Genomic DNA, 27,873 nt, shown 5'->3' on the forward strand with positions numbered 1-27,873 from the left:
AGAAATGTAGATCTCATAAATTTAATTAATATAAAGAGAAATAATCATTAGCCTCAATGAAATGCTCAGTCAACTGTAGATTCTACTGTAAGTTAACTTTAAGTCAGTCAATTGAATGTTCTACTACAAAAGAACAAAAATAAAGATCATCTGTGAGATACCAGAAGTGTATCATCAAGACTATGTAAAAGCCTGTATGATTAAAAACAATTTTGTTTTAAACATTTTGATATTTTTAACTCTCTGCATAAGAACTCTCCTTAAAATACTGTTTTAAAATATCTATTGTTCAGTTCCTTCATATTCAACTGTCTCAAGTGTTTATGGGAACATATTACACACAAAATCAAGAGTGTCTCTCTAGGTATAGACATGTGCTAGTGGCCATAAAACTGGCCAAGCCCAGATCAGGTCTAGAAGCCAATCACAAGTCAGGGGAAAGACCAGCATGCAGGTCAGAGGCACAAAACAGTCAGTATATAGATCCAAATACGAAAGACTGAATAAGTGGTGGCCTTCTTCATCAACAGAATAAAGAAATAGGAATCAAAATTCAACCTATTGAACATGCTTAAAGAGTAATGAGACTATGAACCTGAAGTAGAAGGGAGTATAGAAAAATGAAAATAATATGTTGAAGTATCATGTAAGCATGGGTTGATCCTTTCCATATGATATCTATTTAAAGTATTTTAGAAATAATTTAAATAACCAGACAGTTGACCATGGACTCTCCTGACCTGTTCCATTATGTGATCATCTGAGTCCCAGATCTCATATTAATCATCCCATCAATCCCAGATCTAATTCCCCATCTTAGATTCATTAGCTATATTTTATTTTATTTTTATTTTTTATTTTTTTGAGACAGAGTCTCGCTCTGTCGCCCAGGCTGGAGCGCAGTGGCCGTATCTCAGCTCACTGCAAGCTCCGCCTCCCGGGTTTATGCCATTCTCCTGCCTCAGCCTCCCAAGTAGCTGGGACTACAGGCGCCCGCCACCTCGCCCAGCTAGTCTTTTGTATTTTTTTTAGTAGAGACGGGGTTTCACTGGGTTAGCCAGGATGGTCTCGATCTCCTGACCTTGTGATCCGCCCGTCTTGGCCTCCCAAAGTGCTGGGATTACAGGCTTGAGCCACCGCGCCCGGCCTCATTAGCTATATTTTAATACAAGTGAACTAAACTGAACAGTGCAGCATAAATAGCAAGTAGCATGTAAATATTAGGAACTGAAATGCTACATTGCCCAATTCCAGGGAGTACCATTCACATAACATATACTAAAAAATAGTGTTCCGTGGAGTTCTGCAACATGGTAGCCCCATATCCACTGGCCCTTATCAGTATTTACATTCTTCTACTGCCTACATTTAACTTTAAATCATCCCAACCCACAATACTTTTTAATTCATGTATTTTTATATCAGTTTGCTATGGTGTATTTGCCTAGATACACTCAAAACTTGCTGTTAGTCATTCTCTCATCCTTGTTCTAACTTCTGTTGGATTTCAGCTTTTGTTTACCTTTCCTGCTTGTAAAACAACTTCTTATAAAACCCTTGACTTCTCTATTTTTATTAATGTATATTATCTTAGTATAAATATGTATTTATAATACATATAAATACATGTATATTTATAAATAATTTTTAAATAATGTAAATGAAAGACAATTCTGAGTAGAACACTTTCTTATCATTCACTTTTGGATGACAATTTTGGAAGACTGAGTTTCTACATTTCTAGAAGAACTGGTTGCAGAGAGGGTAGCACAGTAAAAGAGTAATCTTCCTTTCTAATAACATGTATTCTCCACATTTAGCATATTTTTCTTGTCACTGTGAGAGAATAAGTGAAATTTTATAACTGTAGTTGTGAATGTTTTGGGCCATTGCTTGCCACCAATAACGTCAAGAAGGACTGTAAAAAAGAAAGGAAAATGCTAACTCAAAAATGTGTCTGCAATACCAACTCTAAATATAATATTTTTCAAAGTTTATAGGCAAGGAAAAAGTCTTTAAATAACCATGAAAGCCACACAAAAATGCTTAAGATTTTAAAACTGACTTAAGATTCAAACTATAAAATGATATAAAATTTATATTTTAGAATCAATAGGATGTTTCCAATTTTCCTGGCCTGATGTTTCACCTTTTCAGTTCTGTATCTGAGTACTCAGTATAAAGGCTCAAATAAATAGCACTATGGAATGGTGGTTGACTGACAATACTGAAGGTATAGTAATTATCACACGATAAATATTTACTCGCCTAGAGCTTTTTGGGGAAGACGTTTACTCTCCTTTTTTATAGAAAACAATCCCTTATCCTTTCCAAGAATTGCGTCTATCATATATTCTGAGTATCTTGCTTCTATATCACCATGATTTTAAATTCTTGGTTTCCTACCCATATCTGATTAAGTAACAATTCATGTAGTGATTTCATATTTTCAAGTTGTTCTGTCATTATCTGTCCTTCCTCCTGTTCTTGATTTTAGAAAATCCTTTATAGTTTTTCATGATTATGTAGGAACATATAGTCAAAAAGACAATGTCAAATGCAAGCTATTAAAGGTGATCTGTGTTAAACTATGAAAATGAAATTTCTTCCTAGTAAAAATTAAAGAAAAAAAGAGGGGCCTGTCGTGGGGTGGGGGGGGGGGGGTGGGGAGGGATAGCATTAGGAGATATACCTAATGTAAATGATGAGTTAACGGGTGCAGCACACCAACATGGCACATGTATACATATGTAACAAACCTGCACGTTTTGCACATGTACCCTAGAACTTAAAAGTATAATAAAAAATAAAATAAAATAATAAAAAGAATAAAGTGCTTTCTAGCCGGGCGAGATGGCGGGCGCCTGTAGTCCCAGCTACTCGGGAGGCTGAGGCAGGAGAATGGCGTAAACCCGGGAGGCGGAGCTTGCAGTGAGCCGAGATCGCGCCACTGCACTCCAGCCTGCGCGACAGAGCCAGACTCCGTCTCAAAAAAAAAAAAAAAAAAAAAAAAAGAATAAAGTGCTTTCTACTAGTATTGAATAATAGAAGGGAACTAGAGATCTCTAGAAAATAGAGATTATTACCTAAAATTAGATAGATTATACAGCTAAGTCATTTTTGCTGTTAATTCTTCTAAAAACAAGATGGAATTAACATATATATTTAGATATGTTTGCCCTCGGACAATGTTAAATCCTAATGATAAAGAACACAAAAGCAACCTAAATTTTTAATCCTCTACAGTTGTCTTCTCACTAATACAGATTTAATGAGGTTGGTTTAATGTAAAAACAGAAATATGAATACCTCAAGGAAATTTTCTGGTTATACTTACACTATAAAGGATCTTTTCCTTCACTCATTCAGCAAATTATGACTCTTAAGATTGCCTGCTGGTGGTTAACACCTTGACAAAAAGGGATTCAAAGTGTCAAATCTTATGAAGAAAAGAGAAAAGAAATCTTCAACATCAAAAAGTCACATCAAGAATTTTAAAAATTCATTTCTGAAATGTTAATGGTAAAATCCAGTATCTTAATATTGATGTGCAAATGGAGGATTCTCCTATCATAATTCTAACAGAACACTCATCTTAGAATCTTGTCCTTTTTGACTTTCCTTTATTCCAGGCTGAAAGAGATCATCCATAAGCTTTATTGACTGAGTTTACTAGCTGTCAGAACTTGAAATGAAATCTGTGTTCACAACAAAGTCTGAAACCAGGATGTACAGTACGTTTATTCTAACTCTAATGATATACTTTTGTTGCTGCCTTCCAAATAAAAGATTAGCATAACTTTTGGCTGGTCTTTGACTGAAGGTGAATTACCAGGCAAAATAAATTGACCCTCTCTCAATTATCATGCATGCATTCATTCACTTACACATATAAGTCAATACTGTTATGTGCGCATATTATGTAAAACAATTTGATTCCAAACATTTATTCCCAGTCATGAGGATGACTGTATTGTAAGATTTGTCTGTAAAATATACTAAGTGTTTTCCATACAATTCAATGTAAAGGAAATTTTTGCCTCCTCTCACATTAACTTTGCCCAGGTGTAATCTTGTCTCATTCCAATAATCTACCTAAAAATGATCCCTAAATATGTTGAGGAAATAACAATGCTACTCTGCAGCTCTTAAGCTTTCATATTAGTTCTTGTAAGAACATTGACAACTGGTTCAGACCCACTTCAAGGTATGGGTGCTCTCATTGGATGTGTTTACTGTAGAATCCTGTGAATACTGCAGCTATGTAGGAACAGTAAATTGCAATAGCTTAGATCAGAAGACTGCACTGTATAAAATCTGGTATACCACTGGCTTCTGGTTCCTATATTGCTTTGACAGTCTAGGAAAATTAGTATTGGACTTAATTTGTCCTGTCTGTATCTAGACTAAAGAAAATTTTTAGATTCCAGACTATTTATTTCAATCCAGTAAGTCATCCTCAATGAGAAATGTCAAACCTGATTTTTCTCATCAGGTATACTAAAACAATCCGCCCACCCTCTCTTTCAGCTTTACATGCAACTCTAAACAAATAGGTTTTCTGATGGAAGAGATCAATGACTTTAGATGATACACAATTTTATGTCTTTATAAGTAACGTTTCTACACTGAAACATGAAAGCTCCACTTAAAAAAATTAATATTGTTTTCAAAGCAATATATGCATTTATTATAAATGAACAGAATTCATTTGAGACATCGATTTTTCAAATGAAAGGATTAAAATAATCCCAACATTAAAACCAAAACAAAAGCATTTTATCTTCTCACATCTTTATTACATATTTTATAATCCTAGCCCAATAATCACTCTTGTACTTTTAGATCACAAATTTGCCTTTAAGTAACAAATAATACACTTAAGGCAGATTTGCCTTATAGGTGGCCTCAGCTTCTAAACACCACTACACTGCTTTATATAAAAAAACAAAAATCACATAGAAGAGAACCTAGTGACATCTTTCTTGGTACTTTAGATTTGAAAACTGCATAATAAATTGAGTTCCCATAAAATTTTGCCCTTGGGATAGGAAACAAACACTACTACTATTTTATAGTTGCCTTTATCTGATTTGATTGGATGCAGTTATAATAGTATTAATAACATAACCTTTAAATTTGTGACGGAAAACCAATACTTTATATTCACTCCTCATAAAAGGTTCAACAGCAAGCATAATGAGGAGCCATTATAAAAATCATATTGTGAAATATTACTTTAACTCATAATTCTGCTTATATAAGTGTATGCATATCACAGTTAACAAATACTATTTAATTATCAACACATATGCAAAAGCATTCTTTGATTGCATTAATAGCAGTAGGCTAGACAGCATTAAAGCTTCCTTCTCTGATCTTCTGGTCATTAGTACAAACTGAGAATTTTGAAACTATTTGGTGATCCCAGTCTTTGGGGGAGGGTTAATATCACAAAACCTCCATGAGAACAATGGGCTCAGGTGGAAGACTTTGAAGACTAAAAGCCTTACAGTTAAGGCAGAATTATCACTAGTAGATCTTAGGGAAACAGGAATGCAACCAGAATCACTCAATTTATTTATTAGAAAGCAAGATTCATTAAATCATTCCTCTTTTAGAAAAATATCTTTAAACTTTTATATTTTCAAATGTTCTTTTTCTTAAAGAACATAAAAAATTAAGATATTTGTGAAAATAAACATTTCGAATACACTTGTTTCTCTTCATTTTCCCCTTTCAACGGAATTCTTCTCATCAAGCACAAATGTATTAATCTTTAAAGCAAGACAAACTCTTCCATGCTAAATCTTTTTAATCGTTTCTTTTCATCCTCTGAAAAAAGGTCTTCTTCATTGGTTGTAGTAGATGTAAAATCATAGTCTCTGGAATGACCATTTACAAAAGTAAATAAGGGATATTTCTCCTTAGAAGAAAATTTCAGCATCTGTAACAGAAAGTATAGAAGAATTCCTTATTGGATGCAATAGTGCACACTAAGACCACATGACAAATCTACCGTTTTAGCCCTGAACCTCCCCTGTTAGCTTCTTTCATTTACATTCACCCAGTGCTATTCCTTTACCTGTTCTGGCTAAAAGACAAAAAATGATTAGCATTGTATTGCTTATTTATAGGTAAATACATGCTTCTTCATTAGGATTAAATCATCAAAGAATATGCTCACTCACACCTCCCACTTCCCCAAAGTAAGTTTTCTGGTCACATTAGTTTGAAAAAATACTAGAGAGTTAGGTTGTAATTTATCTTCTTTAGGTAGTAATAGACAATGAAACAAAATGGTATCACTGACTATGGTAAAATACTGTAAAAGAGTGTTTGGTAATCTAGGCAGTAAACTGAGTCAGAAGGTCCATTCTAATCTCTGTTTTGTAACTTACCTTGATGTGACCTTGGACACATCACTCTACCTGAATAACATCTATAAAACAGGGCAATCACTGCTTGGCTTTTTGGCTAAGATCAAGAGTATAAAAACAGAGCAAAAGAAATCCAATTTTTCTACCTCAGAGAACTGTTAAGAAGATCAAAAGCAATAATATAAAGTTATTTTTAAAAAATAACTTTGGTCTTTTCAAAGATTCTCTTTTAAAAAATATTTTAAGTAAACTATTTCTACAATAATCTAGTCAACATGAAAAATGGTCTTCTCACAAATAGTAATAATCCACATTTTACATATTATCTTCTAAAGTTACACTACATACAAAAAAAAGGCAATACCTAGAATTTTGTGAGGATACTCACAATCTTTATAGCCCATCAATTTGGAATTCACAAGTATAACATCAACAATTTTAAATATTTCTGTTAAACAAGTTCTATTCAAAAATTTTAATGATTTTCCTTAAAAAATGAATTAAACACTTTGAATAAAGGATGTTCTGACAAAAAGAAATTTTCAATAGGTAATCAGGGCCACAGGGATTCCGAAAAGTTACTATGCAATTTACAGAGAATGCTAAAAAGAATACAATATTTACATATATCATAATTGTTGTCAGTTAAATGCAATTTGTTTTTAAAAGATAATTTCAGAGGTAAAACTACATTGTCTCAAATGTCAACATTCGCCTGAAGGATCATCAATTTCTTATATATTACATTTATAGATTCTCTTGAAACATGGCCAGATAGGTAGGCCTAGCATATGATATAAAATTAAAAATATTTCAATGAGACAGCTATATAAAACATATTTTTAACTGAATGGAAATGAACCATTTAAAAACAATCAATATTAACAAAACTAGACATGACGAAAATCAGATCCTATAGTTCATACTGTGCTTATTTATACATTGCTGAAATTTATTTATATCCTACAAAAGAGGTAAGAGACAAGAGCAAAAATGTGTAAAATGAAAAATAAGAGGCAGAGACTATCGGCATCTGATTAATCATCTTTCACCTCCAGCCAACAGCTAGAATATAGTCCAAAAACTGTTGTCATTTTTATATTCATTTAATGTCACTTGTAAAAGTCCAGCATCTAACGGGCAAGTATCCACATATCATTTTGAGATCAACACAGCAGAGTTAACATTATCATCTCTTAGTCCTTTCTTTCAAGATTAAGAAAGGAGTTATCCGGGTTTATTAATACAGGACTAAGTTGCTCATCAAAGTTAAGATTCAAATCTGTGTCCCAGGTGAAAAAAAATGTCAGAAAGGAACGCGCTACCCTTTAATTTAAAAATGCATCTACTTTTTGCAAATCTTTTTGCAAATGGTCTCCTTATGCACAATATTTATTGATTCAGGCTTGGAGAATTATTTTCCAAACTTTCCTGAGTTTATGTAAATATTTTAAAGAGTATCAAATTAACAATATATTAAAGGTTTACCCAAATGAGTTGAAAATTTATGTCCACATAAAATCCTACACATGGATGTTTATAATAGCAGCTTTAATCACAATTTGATTCTGAAATTTTAAAATGTAAAAAGGTTAGTGTTCTATTTTATATTACAAGAATGGCTACACTGTCAAAACCTTAAAAGTCCTTCCATAATGGATGATATAAAATCCAAATGAAAAAATACAATTTAGGCTATCTATGTCACATGGAGACACTATACAAAATAAAAGTTAATCTAAATTATTTGAAAACTTGGAAAATGTTTATTATATAATCCTAAAAAAACAAGATATAAGCCAGGCACGGTGGCTCACACCTGTAATCCCAGCACTTCGGGAGGCCAACGCGGGCGGATCACGAGGTAGGGAGATTGAAACCGTCCTGGCTAACACGGTGATATCCCGTCTCTACTAAAAATACAAAAAATAAGGTGGGCACTTACAGTCCCAGCTACTCGGGAGGCTGAGGCAGGAGAATGGCGTAACCCAGGAGGCGGAGCTTGCAGTGAGCCGAGATCGTGCCACTGCACTCCAGCATGGGTGACAGAGTGAGACTCTGTCTCAAAAAAAAAAAAAAAAAAAAAGATATAAAGTTATAAAATTTAGTTTCAATTATGTTAAAATAATTTCAAATATATATTTTGAAAAGACTGAAAGGAAAGATAACGAAATATTGTTATCTCTGAATGAAATAGTGATTTTTCTCGTGTGTGTCTCTCTGTGTGTGTGTGTGTGTGTCTACACACACACTTGTATTTTCCAAGCTTCTTTCTTTTGAAACATACTCTCACTCTGTCGCCCATGCTGGAGTGCAGTGGCATGATCACGGCTCACTGCAGCCTCGACCTCCTGGACTCAAATGGTCCTTCTACTTCAGGCTCCCGAGTAGCTGGGACTACAGGTATGTGCCACCGTACCTGGCTAATTTTGTATTTTTTGATGCACATGGGGTCTCACTATGTTGCCCAGGCTGGTCTCAAACTCCTGAACTCAAGTGATCCATCTGCCTCTGCCTCCCAAAGTGTTGGGATTACAGGCATGCGTCACCACGGCCAGCCTATTTTTCAAACTTTCTAACATGTAATTCTTCTATTACATAGTAGGAGAAAACTATTATTTAAAAAAATTTTTAAGGTAACTGAATTAACCATCTCATAGTTGTTTTTTAAAAGGGAATTCAGTGGTTTGCTCAACAACTTTAGAACAGGCAATTCTACACTCTGTTATATTGTAATAACACAGCTAAAGAAAAGCTACACTGAATCTACTTTATTAGCTAAAAGGCAAAGCATAGATTTCAGGAGATCAAATATTTTTATCACACGTACTGAGTTGACAGGTTTCAGAATTTACAAAGGAAAAAGCTGGAGAACAGAAGTTAAGCAATGTATACCATAATAAAGCTAGTAGTTGGCAGGACAGAAATAGAACCAGGAGATGATCGCTTCTCCTCAAGCCAAAACTTTTTCCACTAGTCCCTGCCACCACATATATAAAATTATACCCAGTACAGGGCAGTGTACAGCTATGTAGCATATATTCACCACACTAGAGCTATACCCTATGTAGTGGTTAAGCTCTAAAGTCAGCCCATATTGCAAAATCAAGCATTGTCAAAAATCACCTTTAACAAGTCTTTAAATTGCTTAAAGGGTGATATGCATAATCTTGTGCACACAACCCTGTTCAGTAATATGTGTAAATGTAAAATATATAGTAATGTAAATAGTACAGTCATGTGCCACATAATAACATTTCAGTCAACAAGGACCACATACGACAGTGGTCCTATAAGATAATGGAGCTGAAAAATTCCTATCACCTAGTGTTGTCACAGCTGTCATAATGTCATTCCACAATGCATTATTCACAAGTCTGTAGTGATGCTGGTATAAACAAACCGATTGTATGGCAGATAAAATTATGTACAGTACATAATATTTGATAATAAATGACTTAGTGGTTTAAGTATTTACTATACAATATTTTTTATTATTTTAGAGTGTACTCATTTTACTTTTTAAAAAAGAAATTACCTATAAAACAGCCTCAGGCAGGTGCTTTAGGAGGCACTGCAGAAGAAGGCACTGTTATCATAGGAGATGACAGCTCCATGTGTGTTACTGTCCCTAAAGACTTTCTAGTGGGACAAGACGTGGAGGTAGAAGATAGTGGTATTGATGATCCTGACCCTGGGTAGGCCTAAACTAATGTGTATGTTTGTGTTTTCATTTTTAACAAAAAAGTTTAAAAGGAAAAAAATTTAAAAATTTAAAAATAGAAAAAATCTTAGAATAAGAATAGAAAGAAAATATCTTTGTAGCGCTGTACAATGTGTGTTTTAAGCTAAGTGCTTATAAAACAGTCAAAAAACTAAAAATAATTTAAAAGTTTATAAAGTTAAAAAGTTACAGTAAGATGGTGAAACCCCATCTCTACTAAAAATACAAAAATTAGCCAGGTGTGGTGGTGGGCACCTGTAATCCCAGCTATTTGGGAGGTTGAGGCAAAGAACTGCTTGAACCTGGGAGGTGGAGGTTGCAGTCAGCCAAGATTGCTCCACTGCACTCCCGCCTGCAACAGGGCGAGACTCCATCTCAAAAAAAAAAAAAAAAAAAGTTACAGAAAGATATGGTTAATTTATTATTGAAGAAATATAATGTTTTCTCATAAATTTAGTGTAGCCTAAGTGTACAGTGTTTATAAAGTCTACCATAGTGTACAGTAGTGTCCTAGGCCTTCACATTCACTCACCATAGACTCACTGATTCACCCAGAGCAACCTCCAGTCCTGCAGGTGCCATTCATGTAAATTCCCTACACAGGTACACCATTTTTTAATTTTTTATACCATCTTTTTATAATATATTTTCTATGTTTAGATACATTTAGATACACAAATACTTACCATTGTGTTATAATTGCTTCTAGTATTCAGTACAGTAACATGCTGTACAGATTTGTAGTCTAGGAGCAACAGGCTATACAGGTTGACTACTCCTTACCTGAAATGCTTAGGACCAGAAGTGTTTCCATTTTGGATTTTTTTCAGATTTTGAAATATTTGCATTATATACACTTACTGGTTCAGCATTCCAAAGCTGAAAATTCAAAAATCCAAAATCTGAAATCCTAAATGTCCCAAACAGCATTTCCTTTTGGTATCATGTCAGCACTCAAAATGTTTTGAATTCTGATGTATTTTGGATTTCAGATTTTCAGATTAGGGATATACTCAACCCATCCATACAGCCTAGGTATGTGGTAAGCTATACCATTCCAGGTTTGTGCAAGTACATCCAATTATGTTTGCACAACAATGAAATCACCTAACAACACATTTATCAGAACATATCCCCATCATTAAGCAATGTATGACCGTATATAATAAAGAGTATACATGGAAAAATATATTCCTGTTTTTTATTACAAGAGCTCATATAGTTAAACTAAGCTAAGTGTGCAAGTGATGTTAACTATCCTATTTCCTCACTACAAAATCTTAAATCCTTGTATCCAACTTTTACCCCTCACTGTACTTAAAACACTCTCTTAAAAAAATACTTTTCTTCTAGCCCTCAAATAAAAAGGCCTGTTATTAGTTTCTATTATTTCTACTGCAATCAACACTGCTGAGTATTTCTTTCTTAAAATACCATTTCCCTGATTTCTGCGATATTTTGCTTTCCTGTTTTTCCTTCTATTTTCTGAACGATTTATTCTCCATCTCCTCCTTCATTGACCCTACTTATTTCCACATCCCGAAATGCAGATAAAAATCAATTGTTCCTTTATCTTCTCTCTACATTCACTCCTTCTATATTCTCTTCCTTAATATTATCTACTATCAGTCTCAACAATTTCTCTGCAGGCTTTATTATCATCCATGTTTTTGCAGATGGGAGAACTGAAATATTGAGGGATTAGGTGACTCGTATAAGGTCACACAATTAGTAACTGACACAGTCAGGATCTGAGCATAGGTAGTTTTGTTCTGGTGTAACCATTACCACCTCCAGCAGTAGTCAGTGGAGGCATGACTGCAACATCAATTTAAATTGATCATAAAATTTCCATTTCTTCCTCCTAAAAGTAGCTCTCTTCCAGACTTCTCCATTTCTATCAATGGCAACATCATTTACATTAATTAGGAATATTTTGTTGCAAGTGACAAATAAATAAAAAATAGAAAACAAAAACAACAATTTCAAATAATACGAACTGTTTTCACCAGTCTGACATTGCTACTTTGATTAATTGATATCAGATGAACAGCTTCTACAATTCTCTTGACCTTTCTCTCTGAATCAAATAGGACTGTTGAAACCCCAAGTGTTAGTTTATATTCAATGAAGGGGCAGGTGGATGTAAGAGAACAGCACTGCATCTACATCCCATTACAGCAGGAGAGCAAAGCATTCCCAGAAACTTCCAGCACACACCCACTTATATTTCACTTACACCAAAGTGTTTCTAAAGAAATAGGAGACTAGAAAAATGAGTATTTGGTGGATACTGTCACTGCAAACAAAATCAGGATTCTTCAGCAAAAAAGAAAGAGGGATGAGTATTGAACAGATAACCAATGGTGTTTGTACACCATTCAGAGATGAGAACCACAATAAAAATAAAACCGGCTCATGTGCTCGGGAAGGACTGGAAGGTTTCTTTAGGATGTGTGGTCAGAAAAGACCAAGCTGCAACCTGAATAACCAGCAGTGCCCAACCTTTCAGGAACAAGGGACCGATTTCATGGCAATTTCTCCATGGACTGGGGGGTGGGGATGGATTCAGGATGATTCAAGTGCATTACATTTATTGTGTACTTTATTTATATTATTACATTGCAATATATAATGAAATAATTATACAACTCACCATAATGTAGAATCCATCAGAGCCCTGAGCTTGTTTTCCTGCAACTAGACTGTCCCATCTGGGGATGATGGGAGACAGTGACAGATCATCAAGCATTAGATTCTCATAAGGAGCATGCAACCTAGATCCCTTGCATACGCAGTTCACAATAGGGTTCACACTCCTATGAGACTCTAATGCCACCGCTGATCCGACAGGAGGCAGAGCTCAGGCTGTAATGTGAGTAGTGATAGGAATGGCTGTAAACACAGAGGAAGCTTCGCTTGCTAACCTGCCGCTCACCTTCTGCTTGCGGCCTGGTTCCTAACAGGCCACAGACTGGTACCAGTCCGTGGTCCAGGGCGGGGACCCCTGTGAATGACAATAAGGAACCAGACATAAAAGTTCTGGGTGAAGAGCACTCTAGGCAGGGAAATCAGAGAGTGCAAAGGCCCTAGGATGCCAGCACACTTTGCATATTCAAAGAACAGAAAGCAAGCCAGTGTGGCTTGCAGGTAGAGGAAAACAGTAAGGGTGGTACACAGGGCCAGATCACTCAGGTCCCTATAAGCCAAATTAACACAAGATATAGGTTTCACTGCTCCCTTAAACAGTCTACCTCATAAATATCCTACCATAGATTTCCCACAACATTTGACCTTGGTGGTTCTGCTCAGGATGTTTCTATCATCTAGCCATCCTTCATACTTCTTGTCTGATTGTACTAAACTCCATCAGTACTTAAAGTTCCAGTCCAAGTTCCACTGACAACTATCTCACTCTACAGTGATTATTCCCTTCTCCAAAGTCCTATACATTTGTCTAGTACAATGTAAGGATTACAAACATGCACTGTGGAGCTAGACAGTATCAGCTCAAAACTTGGCTGATACTTATTAATCAAATTACTATACCTGTCTCATTTTCCTTAGCTGTGAAATGTCAGTAATGATAGTATCTATCTCACAGAGTTGTTGTGCAGATTAAATCAGCTAATATATGTAAAGTACTTAGAAGATTGCCTGGCATCTAATGTGTTGGCTTTATCATTATTATTGAACTATCATAATATTAGTCTTCTGGCATTTAATTGTACAGTCATTTATCTTTAACATCCATTTCATGTCTCCCCAACTAAACTATAAGCTGCTGAAGATTTTAAAAGAACTCAGTTTCTATCATTAGATCCCAGAAGTATAGAAGACCTAAGAAAGTTACAAAGTCCCTCACATTTCATGTGGAAAACACAGAACCAGAAGGAGGACCTCTAGGTGAACATAAGCCTGAAACACTAAAGTGATTTCAAAAAGACCTTTACGAAAATAGTGATGGGCATGGGAAACTCTGTACCACTGGAGAAAATGGGAGTAATTGTCCTAGAAGGGGAAACAACCCTATTCTCTTACTCGACTATAGAGCAAACCTATTCTCTTACTCTGTAAGACTACATACAGGCTGATTTCAACTCACCAAAAGAAGAAAGTTTTTAGCAATAAGGGTCTATCTGAAAATTGAAAATACTTCCAGGAAAAGTCATTAGCTCACTATAACCTGAAATAACGATTAGATACTCAACTGTCTGGAACATGGACTGATGTATAAATAGGGGACTACACAGCATAGTGCTTATGAGCACACAGTCTTGAGTTACTGTCTCAGGTGAATCGCAGTACCACCATTTATTAGCTGTGGCCTTTGTGAAAACTGCTAAACCTTTCTAAATATAAGATTCCTTATCTGTAAAATGGAGACAAAAGTAACTATCTCAGAAGGTTTGGTTGGTTAAATGAGATAATATACCACAGGTGAAGACTCAACAAATGTTAGCTTTGGACCAAACAACTTCTAAGATCTCAGGGATTCAATGGCTATAACATAAATTGTGTTTTGCAGCTAGAACTCAACTAGCCACTTGTAAATTTTTCCCCTGTGTTGATATACATTCTACAATCAAGTAATTCATTCCCTAGTACATTTTCATTTGTGATTTTCTGTCCTCAAACACCAGCACTACTAGGTAATAAGATTAACAATGAATCGGCAATGTTTATCCTTGAATGACCAAATGATTAATAATCATTAAATTGAGAACAAATGAAAAAAATAAGAATAAAAGGGGGTATGAGATAAAATAAAAAAAATCTACATCAGGCCATTTACAACACAACAGAGCAGGGGAAATGCAACCCAAGTTTGTGAGTTAGGAAGGAGATGTTTCAGTGGGATACCCATGAAAAGTAAGCAAATTCGTCTTGCGGAACTTGAAGAGCAACAGTATACAAAGGCCAGAGACATCACGGAAAGCAGAGGGTAGACCCAAAAGGAAAACCAAGGGAACTGACAAAAACTTGTATGAACTCAATTCCCAGGTCCCTCCTTGCAACCAATACCCTTCTTCACCCCCTCTCCAGCCATCCCCCATATAGGAAAATGAAGATTTATTCTTTGGAAAAACTGAATAGAAAATGATATGAACTCCAGTACACTAGACACAGTGATGACTTCAGAAGCTGAGTAACTGTCAGTCTAAAAATAGGAAACCGTAGGGTCCTCGGTATCCTTCACTTCCTGCTCCTGGAGCTCAAGCAGACAACATATATTCATTCCACAGGCTCTTAAGATACGGCAGAACTTTTCTTTGAGAAAATGAAACAACTCCAGAGAAAAGACCACCACTTACTAACATGTGGGGGTTACCCAACAAAAAGGCAAGTTCATTATATGATCATCCTAGTATGAAAGTTAACAGCTAAAAAGACAAGTTCAAACACATGGAGCTTCTACTCAGCTTTTTTCTGCCTTACTATTAAATATAAACAGAGAGAAGGTCACTAGTCATTTGGGGGAAAGCATATAAAGGAAAACCAGATGATTAAAAGAAAAAACAGCTGGACGTGGTGGCTCACGCCTGTAATCCCAGCACTTTGGGAGGCTGAGGTAAGCAGATCATGAGGTCAGGAGATCGAGACAATCCTGGCAAACACGGTGAAACACTGTCTCTACTAAAAATACAAAAAATTAGCCGGGCATGGTGGTGGGCGCTGTAGTCCCAGCTACTCAGGAGGCTGAAGCAGGTGAATGGCATGAACCCGGGAGGCAGAGCTTGCAGTGAACCGAGATCATGCTGCCGCACTCCAGCCTGGGCGACAGAGCAAGACTCCGTCTAAAACAAACAAACAAACAAAAACATGAAAGAGTCCAGAAGGAAGCATAAACAACAAAAGAAACAGAAGAAAACTTCAAAATTACTATAATTAATTTTCTAGGGGAAAAGAGAAACTACATCCACAAAAAAGAAAAGAATTACATGAAAAAAGAATAGAAAAAAAAATCAATAACAACTAAAAATGTAAGCATCCTAATTGAAATTTAAGAACAATAGAATAGGTAGAAGGTAAAGCAGAGGGAATCTTCCAGGACAAAAATATGAAGACATGGGAAACAGAAGGAAAAAAGAGAAAAATTAGGGAGCAATTCAGAAGATCCAAACTGTAGAATAAGGGTTTCAGAAGGTAAGAACAAAGAGAAGAAACAATTATTTTTAATTTCAAGGAAATTTCCCATAATGGAAGCAGGACAATCAATGACAAAGAATGCAAACCAAGACACATAATGAAGCTTCAAGATATTAGGGATAAATAACTGTAGCTGGCTGGGTACAGTGGCACATGCCTGTAATCCCAGAACTTTGGGAAGCTGAGGCAGGAGGATTGTGTGAGCCCAGGAGTGCAAGACCAGCCAGGGCAACATAGTGAAACCCTGTCTCCACAAAAAATGTAAAACTTAGCTGTTGTGGTGGTACACACCTGTGGTCCCAACTAGTAAGGAGGCTGAGGTGGGAGGATGGCTTGAGCCCATGAGGTAGGGGCTGCAGTGAGCTATGATTGCACCAATGCACTCCAGCCTGGGCAACACAGCAAGATCCTGTATCAAAAATAAAAATAACAGTAATAATTATAGCTAATATTTTAGTGCTACTATAAACCAAGCACTAGTCTATTAAATCTTTAATCCTCATAGTGATGTTACAGAGAAAGGTAGCTATTAGTATTTTCATTCCATGAGAAAGCTGATGCACAAAGAAGGGAAGCTGTGTGACTAAAGATACACAGCAATTAGGTGATAGAGCTGGGATTCTAACCTAAAAACTTTCAGAGAAAAAAAAAATTCATTTGGAGGAAAATAATGCAGAATGACATTAACTTCTTAACAACCCTAAATGCTAGAAGGGAGTGGAACAATGCTTCTAAAGTTCAGGGGAAAAATTATTTTCATTTTAGAATTTTGTATCCAATTAAAGTATCAATAAATTAAAAGATAAAGCTGGTCAACATGCAGGAATCCAAAAAATTTACCATCTATGCATGTTTTCCATAGGAAGGTACTACAAAATATGCTCCAGCAAGAGAAAGGAATAAACTAAAAGATTCAGAAGATAGGAGATCAAATACAGGAAAGTGGCATCAGGAAGTTCCAAACTGACCACTCCGCACCAGGCCTAGAGAACAGTTAAGACAAGAGTGAACAGAAAACAGAAATGAGCAGATCTCCAGGAAAAAAAAACAGATTTTTTCCTATGTTTATAATTATGAAAAACTTACCGCTAGGTAGTTGACAGATACAACTGAACATTTAGAAAAAAAATAAATAGGTAAAAACAGAACTAAGGATATGAAAAAAGGGGGAAGGAGTACTAATTCCAAGATATACAAAGGACAGGAAAAAAGAAATGTAATCATAGCACATTATGTGATTAGTAAACAGTATTATGGAGGTGTAATGTGAACACTGAATAGTGACTAACCAAAATCTGTTTTATAACTGTACTGTGAGTATGGCTAGGAGAAGAGAAACAAGGTGAAAGGGTGTGGGAAGACCGTTAAATCCTCAAGTACTATAACTGAAAAATAACAAAGAATGTTTACAATGGACTAATCAAGAAATTGCAGAATAAGCACATTACAGCAGGTCCCCAAATAATGTCATTTCGTTCAACGTTGTGTGATTATAATGTTCATGAAGAAAAAAAATCACTTCCCAGCCACAGCCATCTGTGTGAAGTCTGCACATTCTCCTCATGCCTGTGTAAGTAGGTTATTCCAAGTTCTCTGGTTTCCTTTCGCATCCCAAACATGAGGTGAGCTGGTGTGTCTGCACTGATCCAGTCTGGGAGAATAGTGGGGTGTGTGTGAGTATACCTTATGCCGGGTAGCTTCCCACCTTGCGTCCTGAGCCTCCAGAAGAGTCTCCGGCCACCTACAACCTGAACTGAATAGGCCAGCTGGAGAATGAATATATACAAATTATTGCCAAATAAAAATGTGTAAGGTATACAACAATCATACAAATGCTTAACAATAAACACGCGGCAACAAAGCGCTCAGTGAGCCTGCCAGATTTGTAATTGTTATGGAACTGTGTGGTGGTAGGAGGTGCTTCTTACAATTTTCGCTTTGCAAACTATTCCTTGATTTAACCCACCACCACAACTGCTGTCGCTCACTGATCCACCAACAACTGTAAGATAAACAATTATCTTACATTTCTTTTTTTCTAAGCTTTGTTTTTCTTGGAGTTAGTATTCCCATTCCTTTTCTCATTTCCTTAGTTCTCTTTGTAGCTATTTATTTTTTAAAAATGTTCCGTCATCTGTGAAATACCTTAATCTTTCTTAAATACAAGTACAGCTCATATTTATTTCAATGTTTAATATTAGAAGTATTTAAGTCTTTATTTGTAAGTTTGGTGATGCTTCTGTGACAAGAACTATGTCTTAGGAACTTAACTCTTGTTTATATCAATTATCCTATGGTAAAACCAGTTCCATTTTGTATCGTTTCATTTAAAGTCACAGTTTCCAAGAACCTATCAATGATGTTAAGGGAAGACTTATTGTTCTTAGAAATGCAGAGGTAAAATTCTAAATAAATAGCTAAAAGAGTTAAAAGTGAATATCTCTGAGGAGGTATTCTGTGGAGTGGGAAGTAACATGGCAAGGGACCCCTGATTTTCAGCATAAGCCTTTTATTGCAATTTCCATTTTTAAAGTTAGTGTATGCCCTACTTTGATAAATATGAAAATTAATTTTTTGAACAAAACATATTTTGAGTTGTGCATTGAATAAAAGGACTATTCCAGTTTTAAGATAAATACACAGCAATTTAAGGAAAATAGAAGAACTAGGTAAAAACACACTGTAGATTTTCTATAACTCAATCACTGACCTCTTTACTAACTTATAAGTAAGACAACTTTATAACAAAGTCTCTTTAATTCATTTCTTCATTCAACAAATATTATTTACTGACCTTCTACAATGTGATAGCCAGTGCTAAGCACTGGGGATACAAAAATAAACAAAACCAACAAAATCCTTCCTTGTTGAGATGACATTCCAGTGGAATAAAGAGATGATAGATAACTAAACAGAATGTGTATATATATATGATACAGCAGAATATATACATATATGTGTATAGTGATATGTGCTAAGGAGAAAAAACAATGAAGGAAGGGAATTCCAAATGTTTAAAGGATGCCCAGGGAAGACCTAAGAATGTGACACTTGAGTAAAGATCTGAAAGAAGGGAGAGAACCATGAGAATATCTGTAGGAAGAGAATGCCAGGCACAGGAAACAAACAAAACCCATGAAACAGGGGTGGGCACTGATCATTTTCAAGGAGACTAGTGTGCCTGTACTCAAGAGAGTTAAGGAAGAATGATAGGGAATGAGCTCAAAGAGGCAGCAGGGAGAAGCAGAGATTCCATTTACATAAAGCCTTGTGGGTTTGTAAGAGTTGGGGCTTTCACTCTGAGTTAGAAAGCTACTGTAAGATTCTTTAAAAAATTAACATAATCTTAGTTACACTCTAAACAAAATCACTCTGGCGGCTATGTTGCTTCTAGACTGTGGACAGAGCAAGGGAGATCAGTTAGGGAGCTACCGGAATAATTTCAAGGAAGATGTGAAGATGGGCCAGGGTAATAATGAGAGTGGTGAGAAATTATCAAATTCTAAGTACATTTTAAAGAACAGATGATGGGATTTGCTGATGCGTATGACATGGGGTTCGTGAGACAGAGCAAGGGATCCAGTTTTTGGGCTAAGCACCCAGGAAAATGGAGTTGTCATTTATTTAATAATCAAATTCTTTTCATTTGTTATTTTACTTCACTTTTATAATTTACTTCAGTACCATAATTTCTTTGGATGAATAGAAGATACAACTTTAATCTCATGTCTCTCTAAATAGTACTCATGGCAAAATTCTAATGAAATACAGAAACAAAACTTCTGTGTTACAAATTTTAAAAATATTTTTAGTTTATAGTCACATCTTACACCTTAAAAAAATAGCTAAAACAAGTATTTTATAAATATAATAATTAGGAGCATCATAATGGAGTAGCTTATATCAAATCAACCCTACCACCAAGAACCGCCACAAGAAATGGATGAAGTACAGCCAGGTGCAGTGGCTCACACCTGTAATCCCAGCACTTTGGGAGGCTGAGGTGGGTGATCACCTGAGGTCAAGAGTTCAAGACCAGCCTAGCCAACATGGTGAAAGACCAGCTGTACTAAAAACACAAAACTTAGCGGGGCATGGTGGCAGGCACCGGTAATCCTAGCTACTCAGGAGGCTGAGGCATGAGAATCACTTGAATCTGGGAGGCACAGGTTGTAGTGAGCCAAGATCGCACCACTGCACTCCAGCCTGGGGGCCAGAGTGAGACTCCGTCTCCAAAAAAAAAAAAAAAAGGATAAAGTATGATAGATAAAACAACTGTTGGAAAGCATCTGAGAGCAATTAAGACAATTTAAGTCTTGAGAAATAAAAATCTTAGAGAGGCAAAGTCTATTAAGAAATGAGAGAAGCCAGTGATAATGGAATAAATATCTTTAAGATACTGAAAGAAAACAATTGCTAACATGGAATTTTATATCCAGTAAAAATATCCTTCAACAACAAAGGCAAGCTCTTCCTCTTCCCTTCCCCTCCCAAACAATTCATTTTTAAAGCCACTAGACGGGGCTGGGCAAAGTAGGTATGCATGTCCAGGTGGAGGTCAAGTGGGTATGTCGAAGACAGATTGGAACCTGGCAGACAGCAGACATCACTTTAACCAAGGGGTCAAAGTTAGCATCACCAATAAAGAGACAATAAAAATCACACGCCAATCACCAGGAAGCAGTCAAAAAAACATAGCATCACTTTGGTGATATATCTGGCAAAGATGTATAACCTGAAATTAATGAGGAAACTGTACAGACAAACCCAAATTGAGAGGACAATCTACAAAATTTTCAAAAGTGTCCTGTAAAAAACTAAGAAACATGTATCCTGTTATCTTAAAAAATATAATGTGAAAATCAAAAAAGATGATTAACTGCTCCAGATTAAAGAAGATTAAAGATGCATAAATGTAACATATTATTGTGAACTCAATCTTTTTGCTACATAGACATTATTGGGACAACTGGTGAAACCTGAATAATTTTGGGGGAATTAAATGGTGATAATGTACAATGCCACTTTCCTGATTCTGATAGTTATATTGTGATTATGTAGGAGAATGTCCTTATTTCTTAGTAAGAAGTACACACTCAACTATTCAAGGGTAATGGGGCATCATGCTAACAATTTATTCTCAAATGGTTCAGGAAAAAATTATTTGTATTATATTTACAACTTTTCTATAAATTTGCTATTGTTTCCATTTTTAAATGAAGGCATAATAAAGATGTGTTCAAACAAAAGCTGAGAGAATTTATCACCAGGTAACAGCACTAAAAGAAATAATAAAGTTCTTCAGAGAAAAGTGAAATGATCCCAAAAGGAAGCAGAGTAAAAACAGGAAAAAAAATGAAGGGCATCAGAAAGGGTAATACTGACTCTTTAAAAAAAACACAATGCCTTGTGGAATTTAAAATCCTACAGGATTCAAGTATTTGATGACACAAAGTACAAAAACAGAATTTAAGGTAAGAAATATTACTAAGAGATAGAGGAACATTTAAAAGTTGTAATTCAATAGGAAGACCTAACAGTCCTAAGTTTGTATGTAACTAATAACAAAGCCTCAAAATGTATAAAACAAACAAACAAAAAAGATCTTAAAGGAGAAACAGACAATCTACCATCACAATTGGAGACTTTTATAACATGTCTTTCTGTAATTTAAAAATGATATAGCATGGCCGGGCGCGGTGGCTCAAGCCTGTAATCCCAGCACTTTGGGAGGCCGAGACGGGCGGATCACAAGGTCAGGAGATCGAGACCATCCTGGCTAACACGGTGAAACCCCGTCTCTACTAAAAAATACAAAAAACTAGCCGGGCGAGGTGGCGGGCGCCTGTAGTCCCAGCTACTCGGGAGGCTGAGGCAGGAGAATGGCGTGAACCCGGGAGGCGGAGCTTGCAGTGAGCTGAGATCCGGCCACTGCACTCCAGCCCCGGCGACAGAGTGAGACTCCGTCTCAAAAAAAATAAAAAAATAAAAAAATAAAAATGATATAGGAAAGAAAAAAGAACATAAAATATTTCAACAACATAATTACTCAGACATGAGGGGAGGTAGGGAGGAAGATTATTAACAGGAAGATTAGAGACAGTGCTAACTAGAACTATTCCAAAGAGATGCTGAAATCTGAAGAAGGCGAAGAACAGAAGAATGGTTGTTTTGGAGGCACTCCATTAAACCTGATTTCATCATATTCATCTGACCTTCAAATTTTCTACTCTCAACTCTCCTAGACCATTCGCCTCCCTGTCCACAGGGATTTCCACAGTTGACCATTTCAATGAAATAAAAGATACTACTAAACTGACTTGAAATTCTGCTCTCCCCATCATGCCAAACTCTATTGTTCCCTTTACCTACTCCTAATTCAAGGCTTTCAAGAGTCTTAAAGCAAGACATGAAACTCTATTAGGTCCATTATGATTAGAAAGACACTTACTCTTCTCCTGGTGATTTTTTACTCATTGTGTGGTGGATCTAAATAGGGCAGGTTTCATGGACATGTTAAGATCCTCACAGAAAATGCAGTGAATACATACTATTAAACATTTTTTGCACTCCCCAAATTAAATTATGTCTCTTCTATTTTTCTTCCTCAAGACACTGTATTTTCTTCTTGATGAAACTTTTAACTTTTGTTATACACTTGTGTGTTTAATGTCCACTGGACTGTAAGTTCACGAAGCCAGGAGTCTCAACTATCTTGTTGACCACTGCATATCCAGCTCTAGACAGTCATTCAACAAAATGGACCCTTACTATGAGCTGGGCACTGTTCTAGATGCTTTAGGATATGTCAGTGCTTTGACTTACAGTTTCTGTTTGTTTTTTATTTATTCCCAATGCTTCAGTATGACTTATGCTTTTTTTGTTCTGTTTTATTTTGAGACAAAGTCTCGCTCTGTTGACCAGGCTGGAGAGGAATGGCACAATCTTGGCTCACTGCAACCTCCGCCTCCTGGGTTCAAGTTATTTTCATGCCTCAGCCTCCTGAGTAGCTGGAAATACAGGCACACACCACCATGCCTGGCTAATTTTTGCATTTTTAGTAGAGACGGAGTTTCACCATGTTGGCCAGGCTGGTCTTGAACTCCTGACCTCAGGTGATCCGCCCACCTCAACCTCCCAAAGTGCTGGGATTACAGGTGTGAGCCACCATCCCCTGCCCAGTATGACTTATGTTTTGAAAGAATTACGGGGCTGCTGAATTGAGAACCAGCTAGAGGCAGGGAAGTGAGGCTTGGAAACTACATAAGAGATCACTAAAGTAACGACAGTGTCTCAGACCAGTGTTGCAAGAGCAGTAGGGAGGGTGGTGAAAAGAGGTCTGATTCTAGATATACTTTGAATCTACAATTTGTTATGAGATATGAGAGAGAGAAGGGAAGTAAGAATAATCCAAGGCGTTGGCCTGAGCTGACAGTGGATAAATTTGCAATCAAATGAGATAAGGAAAACTGTAAGCGAAACAGGATTCAGAAGGAAGATCAGGAATTTGATTTTGGAAGCGTATGCCAGACATACAAGGGACACTGAATAGCAACTGGACATTATAATCTATAATTTGGAAAATAATTTTGGGCTAAAGATACGATCTTGGATTATAATTGATATTTAAAGCTATATGACTGGATGAGTTCATCAAGATAAAGAAGATATCAGAACTAAAGGCTAAGCCCTAAGCTACCTCAACATTAAGAGGCTGGGGAAGAAAGCAGGCAAAGAAGACTAAAGAAGGAGCAATCAGTGAAGAATGAGAAAAACCAAAACAGTTTGGTGTCCTGGAAGCCAATGTGAAGAAGATGTAGGAAGGTGAAGTGGATGTTCACCTATAGCAAATGCTTCTGTTATGACAAGTAGAATGAACTCTGAGCTTCGACCAATGGACTTGGCAACGTAGGGTCATTAGTGACCTTGAAGAGGAATTCTGGTGGAGTCATAGGGATGAAAGCACTCAAGTATTTGCTGACTAAATGAATGATCGTATTAATGAACTTTTTCCATTAATTTGTTCTCCTGGTCACCTAGATGTAAAACAGACTTGTTAGTGAGCTCTCTCTTTCCCTTGCCACTTTCTAAGTGGCTGTCTTACTGATTTACCTTCACAAACTTTCTCAAAGTACTTCCTTCCTCTTTAATTCTACAGCTTCTGTACTAATCTAGGTCCTTGAAGAAGACATTGAAATCAATGAAGAAAAATCAGACTCTTTGATAAATTATGCTAAAATAACCATTTGTCCATGTGAGGAAAAAAAGATATCTACTTTAAAACATATACAAGTTCTAGACTGGGCGCAGTGGCTCACACTTGCAATTCCAGCACTTTGGTAGGCTGACGCAGGAGGATCACCTGAGGTCAGGAATTCAAGACCAGCTTGGTCCACATGGTGAAACCCTGTGTCTACTAAAAATACAAAAATTAGCTGGGCGTGGTGGTGCATGCCTGTAATCCCAGCTTCTAGGGAGGCTAAGGCAGGAGAATTGCTTGAACCCGGGAGGTGGAGGTTGAAGTGAACCAAGATCACACCCCTGCACTCCACATTGGGTGACTGAGCAAGACTCCATCTCAAAAAAAAAATAAAACATATACAAGTTCTATATGTGAAACATAAAACTTCCAGAAGGAGTATAGAATATGTTTATGACTTTTGCTTATTAAAGATTTCAAAAGCCATAAAAGTGTTATTAATTTGAGTATATTAAAATTAAAGACACAATTAACAAGTAAAAATAGTGGCATAGGAGAATATATTTGTAACACATAAAGCCAACAAAGCAGAAGTATCTAGAATTATAAAGATTTCCTTCATATCAAATAGCCCTATAGAAAAATAGAGAAAAAGAATGAATGGGAAATTCACAAAAGAGGAAACAAATGGGCAAATAAACTTTGATTAAATGTTCAACCTTAGTATCAATCTGGGAAATATAAATTAAAACTACAAAGAGGTACTATTCATATCCACAAGATTGGTTAAAATTTTAAAGTTTGACAATATCAAGTGTTAATAAGGATGTTAAAGAAATTCTTATATACTGCTTGGCATGATCACTCTGGAGAGTATTTAACAACATACAGCAAACCTAAAAATACGCTTATCTTATGACCCAGAAATTCCACTGTAATGTATCTAGTATATCTAATGTAACCCTGCTTAAAGTATTATACATACACAAAGAGATATGTACAAGAATATTATTTAAAACATTATTTGTAATTAAACAAATAAAACAAGGAGTTTTAAGTTCTCAGAAACAAGCCAGATGACCATCAAAGAAAGTAAGTTTAAATAAGAAGAGTGTATTACAGAATGGACCACTATTCAGCTGTTTAAATGAATAAGCTAGACCAACATGTACGGTTACATAAATAATCTCTAAGTCACTGTTAAATAAAAATGTTGCAGATGAATATATCTCTTTATATAAAAAATTAACAAAAAATTTAATAAATGTAAAATAATATTGTTTATGGATATATAAAGTATGGGTATGATACACTAATTCAGGATAGTGATTGCCACTGGGAAGGAAGAAAAGGAATAAGATTGGTGGACGAAAACACACTTATTAATTATATATGTAATTTTCTTAAGCTCAGTGGTAATACATGGGTATTTATTATATTATTCTCTATATTTCCGTATGCCTGAAATTTTAAAATTAATTTAACAAAATCAACATATTACTAAAGTACAACTTCTTCAGCCTTCATTCAAGACTCTCCATGGTATTATTCTAATCTACTTTTCTAGCCTCTTCCTTCAGTATTTCCTACAGCAGTGTTTCCCAAAACTCAGAGACTTATATACCTCTTTCACTATTTTTGTTATGTAGCCATCTCTATCATGATTAATATTTTTCTTTTCATCATTTTTAACTTAAATAGCCTTGTACAAATCAATAAATAATATTTAAGGCCGGGCGCGGTGGCTCAAGCCTGTAATCCCAGCACTTTGGCAGGCCGCGACGGGCGGATCACAAGGTCAGGAGATCAAGACCATCCTGGCTAACACGGTGAAACCCTGTCTCTACTAAAAACTACAAAAAACTAGCCAGGCGAGGTGGCAGGCGTCTGTAGTCCCAGCTACTCGGGAGGCTGAGGCAGGAGAATGGCGTGAGCCCGGGAAGCGGAGCTTGCAGTGAGCTGAGATCCGGCCACTGCACTCCAGCCTGGGTGACAGAGCGAGACTCCGTCACCAAAAAAAAAAAAAAAAAAAAAAAAAAAAATTTAATATGCCAGTTAATATAAGTATTAAAATGTTTGTCCTAGTGCCACCTAAAAACAAGTGTCACATTTTGGGATGCTCTGTCTTATGCAAGTGGTTCTCAAATTTGGCACACAAGATTGTGTGGGAGGCTTGTCAGAAATGGAGACTCTCAGGCCACACCTTTAGGGATTCTGATTCAGGCAGTCAGAAGCAGAAACCCTGCCTAATATGAAGCCTTGGCACCTACCAAGTTGGACTACTTGCCATTCTCTAGACAAACTCTCCACTTTCCTTCTATACTTTTCCTCTTGGTATTTCCTCAGCTTGAAGTAACCCCTCTCTTTCCCTAAGCCAGCAGAAATTAAGCCTATACATTAAAGCCCTTCTTAAATATGACCATCACAATAAAGTACTTTGACTTAGATGTGACATCTCTCTCGTTTCAACCCTCTTCTTTCCTCTATCAATTTATTTCTATTTCCATATGGATGCTTATCATATTCAATGTAATATATGTCTACTTGTCTTATTCCCGCTACTGAAGTATAAATGTTACTTGAGGATGGAAGCTTTACACCTTGTTCTAAAGCAGAGATTGTATCCTGGTCATTTTATGCTCTGTATATGATAGTTATGCAGATACTTGCTAGACTGAATTCTGCTAAACACTGAATCAGTTTAACAATTTTTATTAATATTTTAAAATCATATAGCATAAGGAGTTATTCATTCACAGGGTATTACGAATTAAACATGAGACTCTAGACTAACAGCTTCATTTTCAAAATAAGAAAACTGAAAATATATATCTTATATAGAAACAAATAATTTTAAGTTAATTTAATTTTTAAAGGTTAAAAAAAACTGGTCGAACTAAAACTGCCCAATTCAGTTTTTAAGAAAAAAAGGCAAGTGCTTAACTTATAACCTTCCAGGCAAAAGAAACTGACTGTGTTATTAACTGACATGGTGAGTTTTGGATACTGCTACAAAAAGCTACTCACTTAAGAAGAACAGTATTATTACAGCAAAGTTAATTGATTCTTACACAATTCTCAGTACTGCCAAAAGACATTTCAATATAATTTCTCTTTACCTTAATGCATATTATTCTGATGCTCAAGAGTAATAATTTCTAAGTATTTTTCCAATGTAAAAACCATAACTGTCTTTAATTAGAAAATATCAACACACAACTCATTAATTTTGTTTTTTTTAATTTGCTAATAATAATCTGGTTTGTTTCTATTCTAGGAGTCAACTGCTTTACTGTTTTAAACGTATTTATTTTAGTCCAGATAGAAAATAAATGAATAGAAACAGAGAAATAGGACTTTTTAATGGAAAATGTTCATCAACATCAATAAATATCACAATATCACCTGTATTTGTATAC

The 27,873-nt window shown here is 35.8% G+C and overlaps 1 protein-coding gene across 7 annotated transcripts in view; it reads right to left on the reverse strand.

The window, feature by feature from the left end:
• Nucleotides 1–4,666: 4,666 nt before the first annotated feature.
• The window catches only part of ATG4C (autophagy related 4C cysteine peptidase), an 83,765-nt gene continuing 60,558 nt past the window's right edge, over nt 4,667–27,873 (reverse strand). For 5 of the 7 annotated variants that reach the window (XM_030913026.1, XM_030913025.1, XM_030913023.1 and 2 more), the window contains exon 11: nt 17,577–18,020. In XM_030913026.1, coding sequence (XP_030768886.1) covers nt 17,754–18,020 — 267 coding nt within the window. In that variant the 3' untranslated portion in view covers nt 17,577–17,753. Of the gene's footprint in view, nt 5,948–17,576; nt 18,021–27,873 lie in introns of those variants that run through there. The other 2 variants (XM_010370691.2, XM_010370692.2) reach the window with 2 other exon arrangements.

Source organism: Rhinopithecus roxellana, chromosome 12, assembly GCF_007565055.1.
Source record: "Rhinopithecus roxellana isolate Shanxi Qingling chromosome 12, ASM756505v1, whole genome shotgun sequence".
Lineage (NCBI taxonomy): Eukaryota > Metazoa > Chordata > Mammalia > Primates > Cercopithecidae > Rhinopithecus > Rhinopithecus roxellana.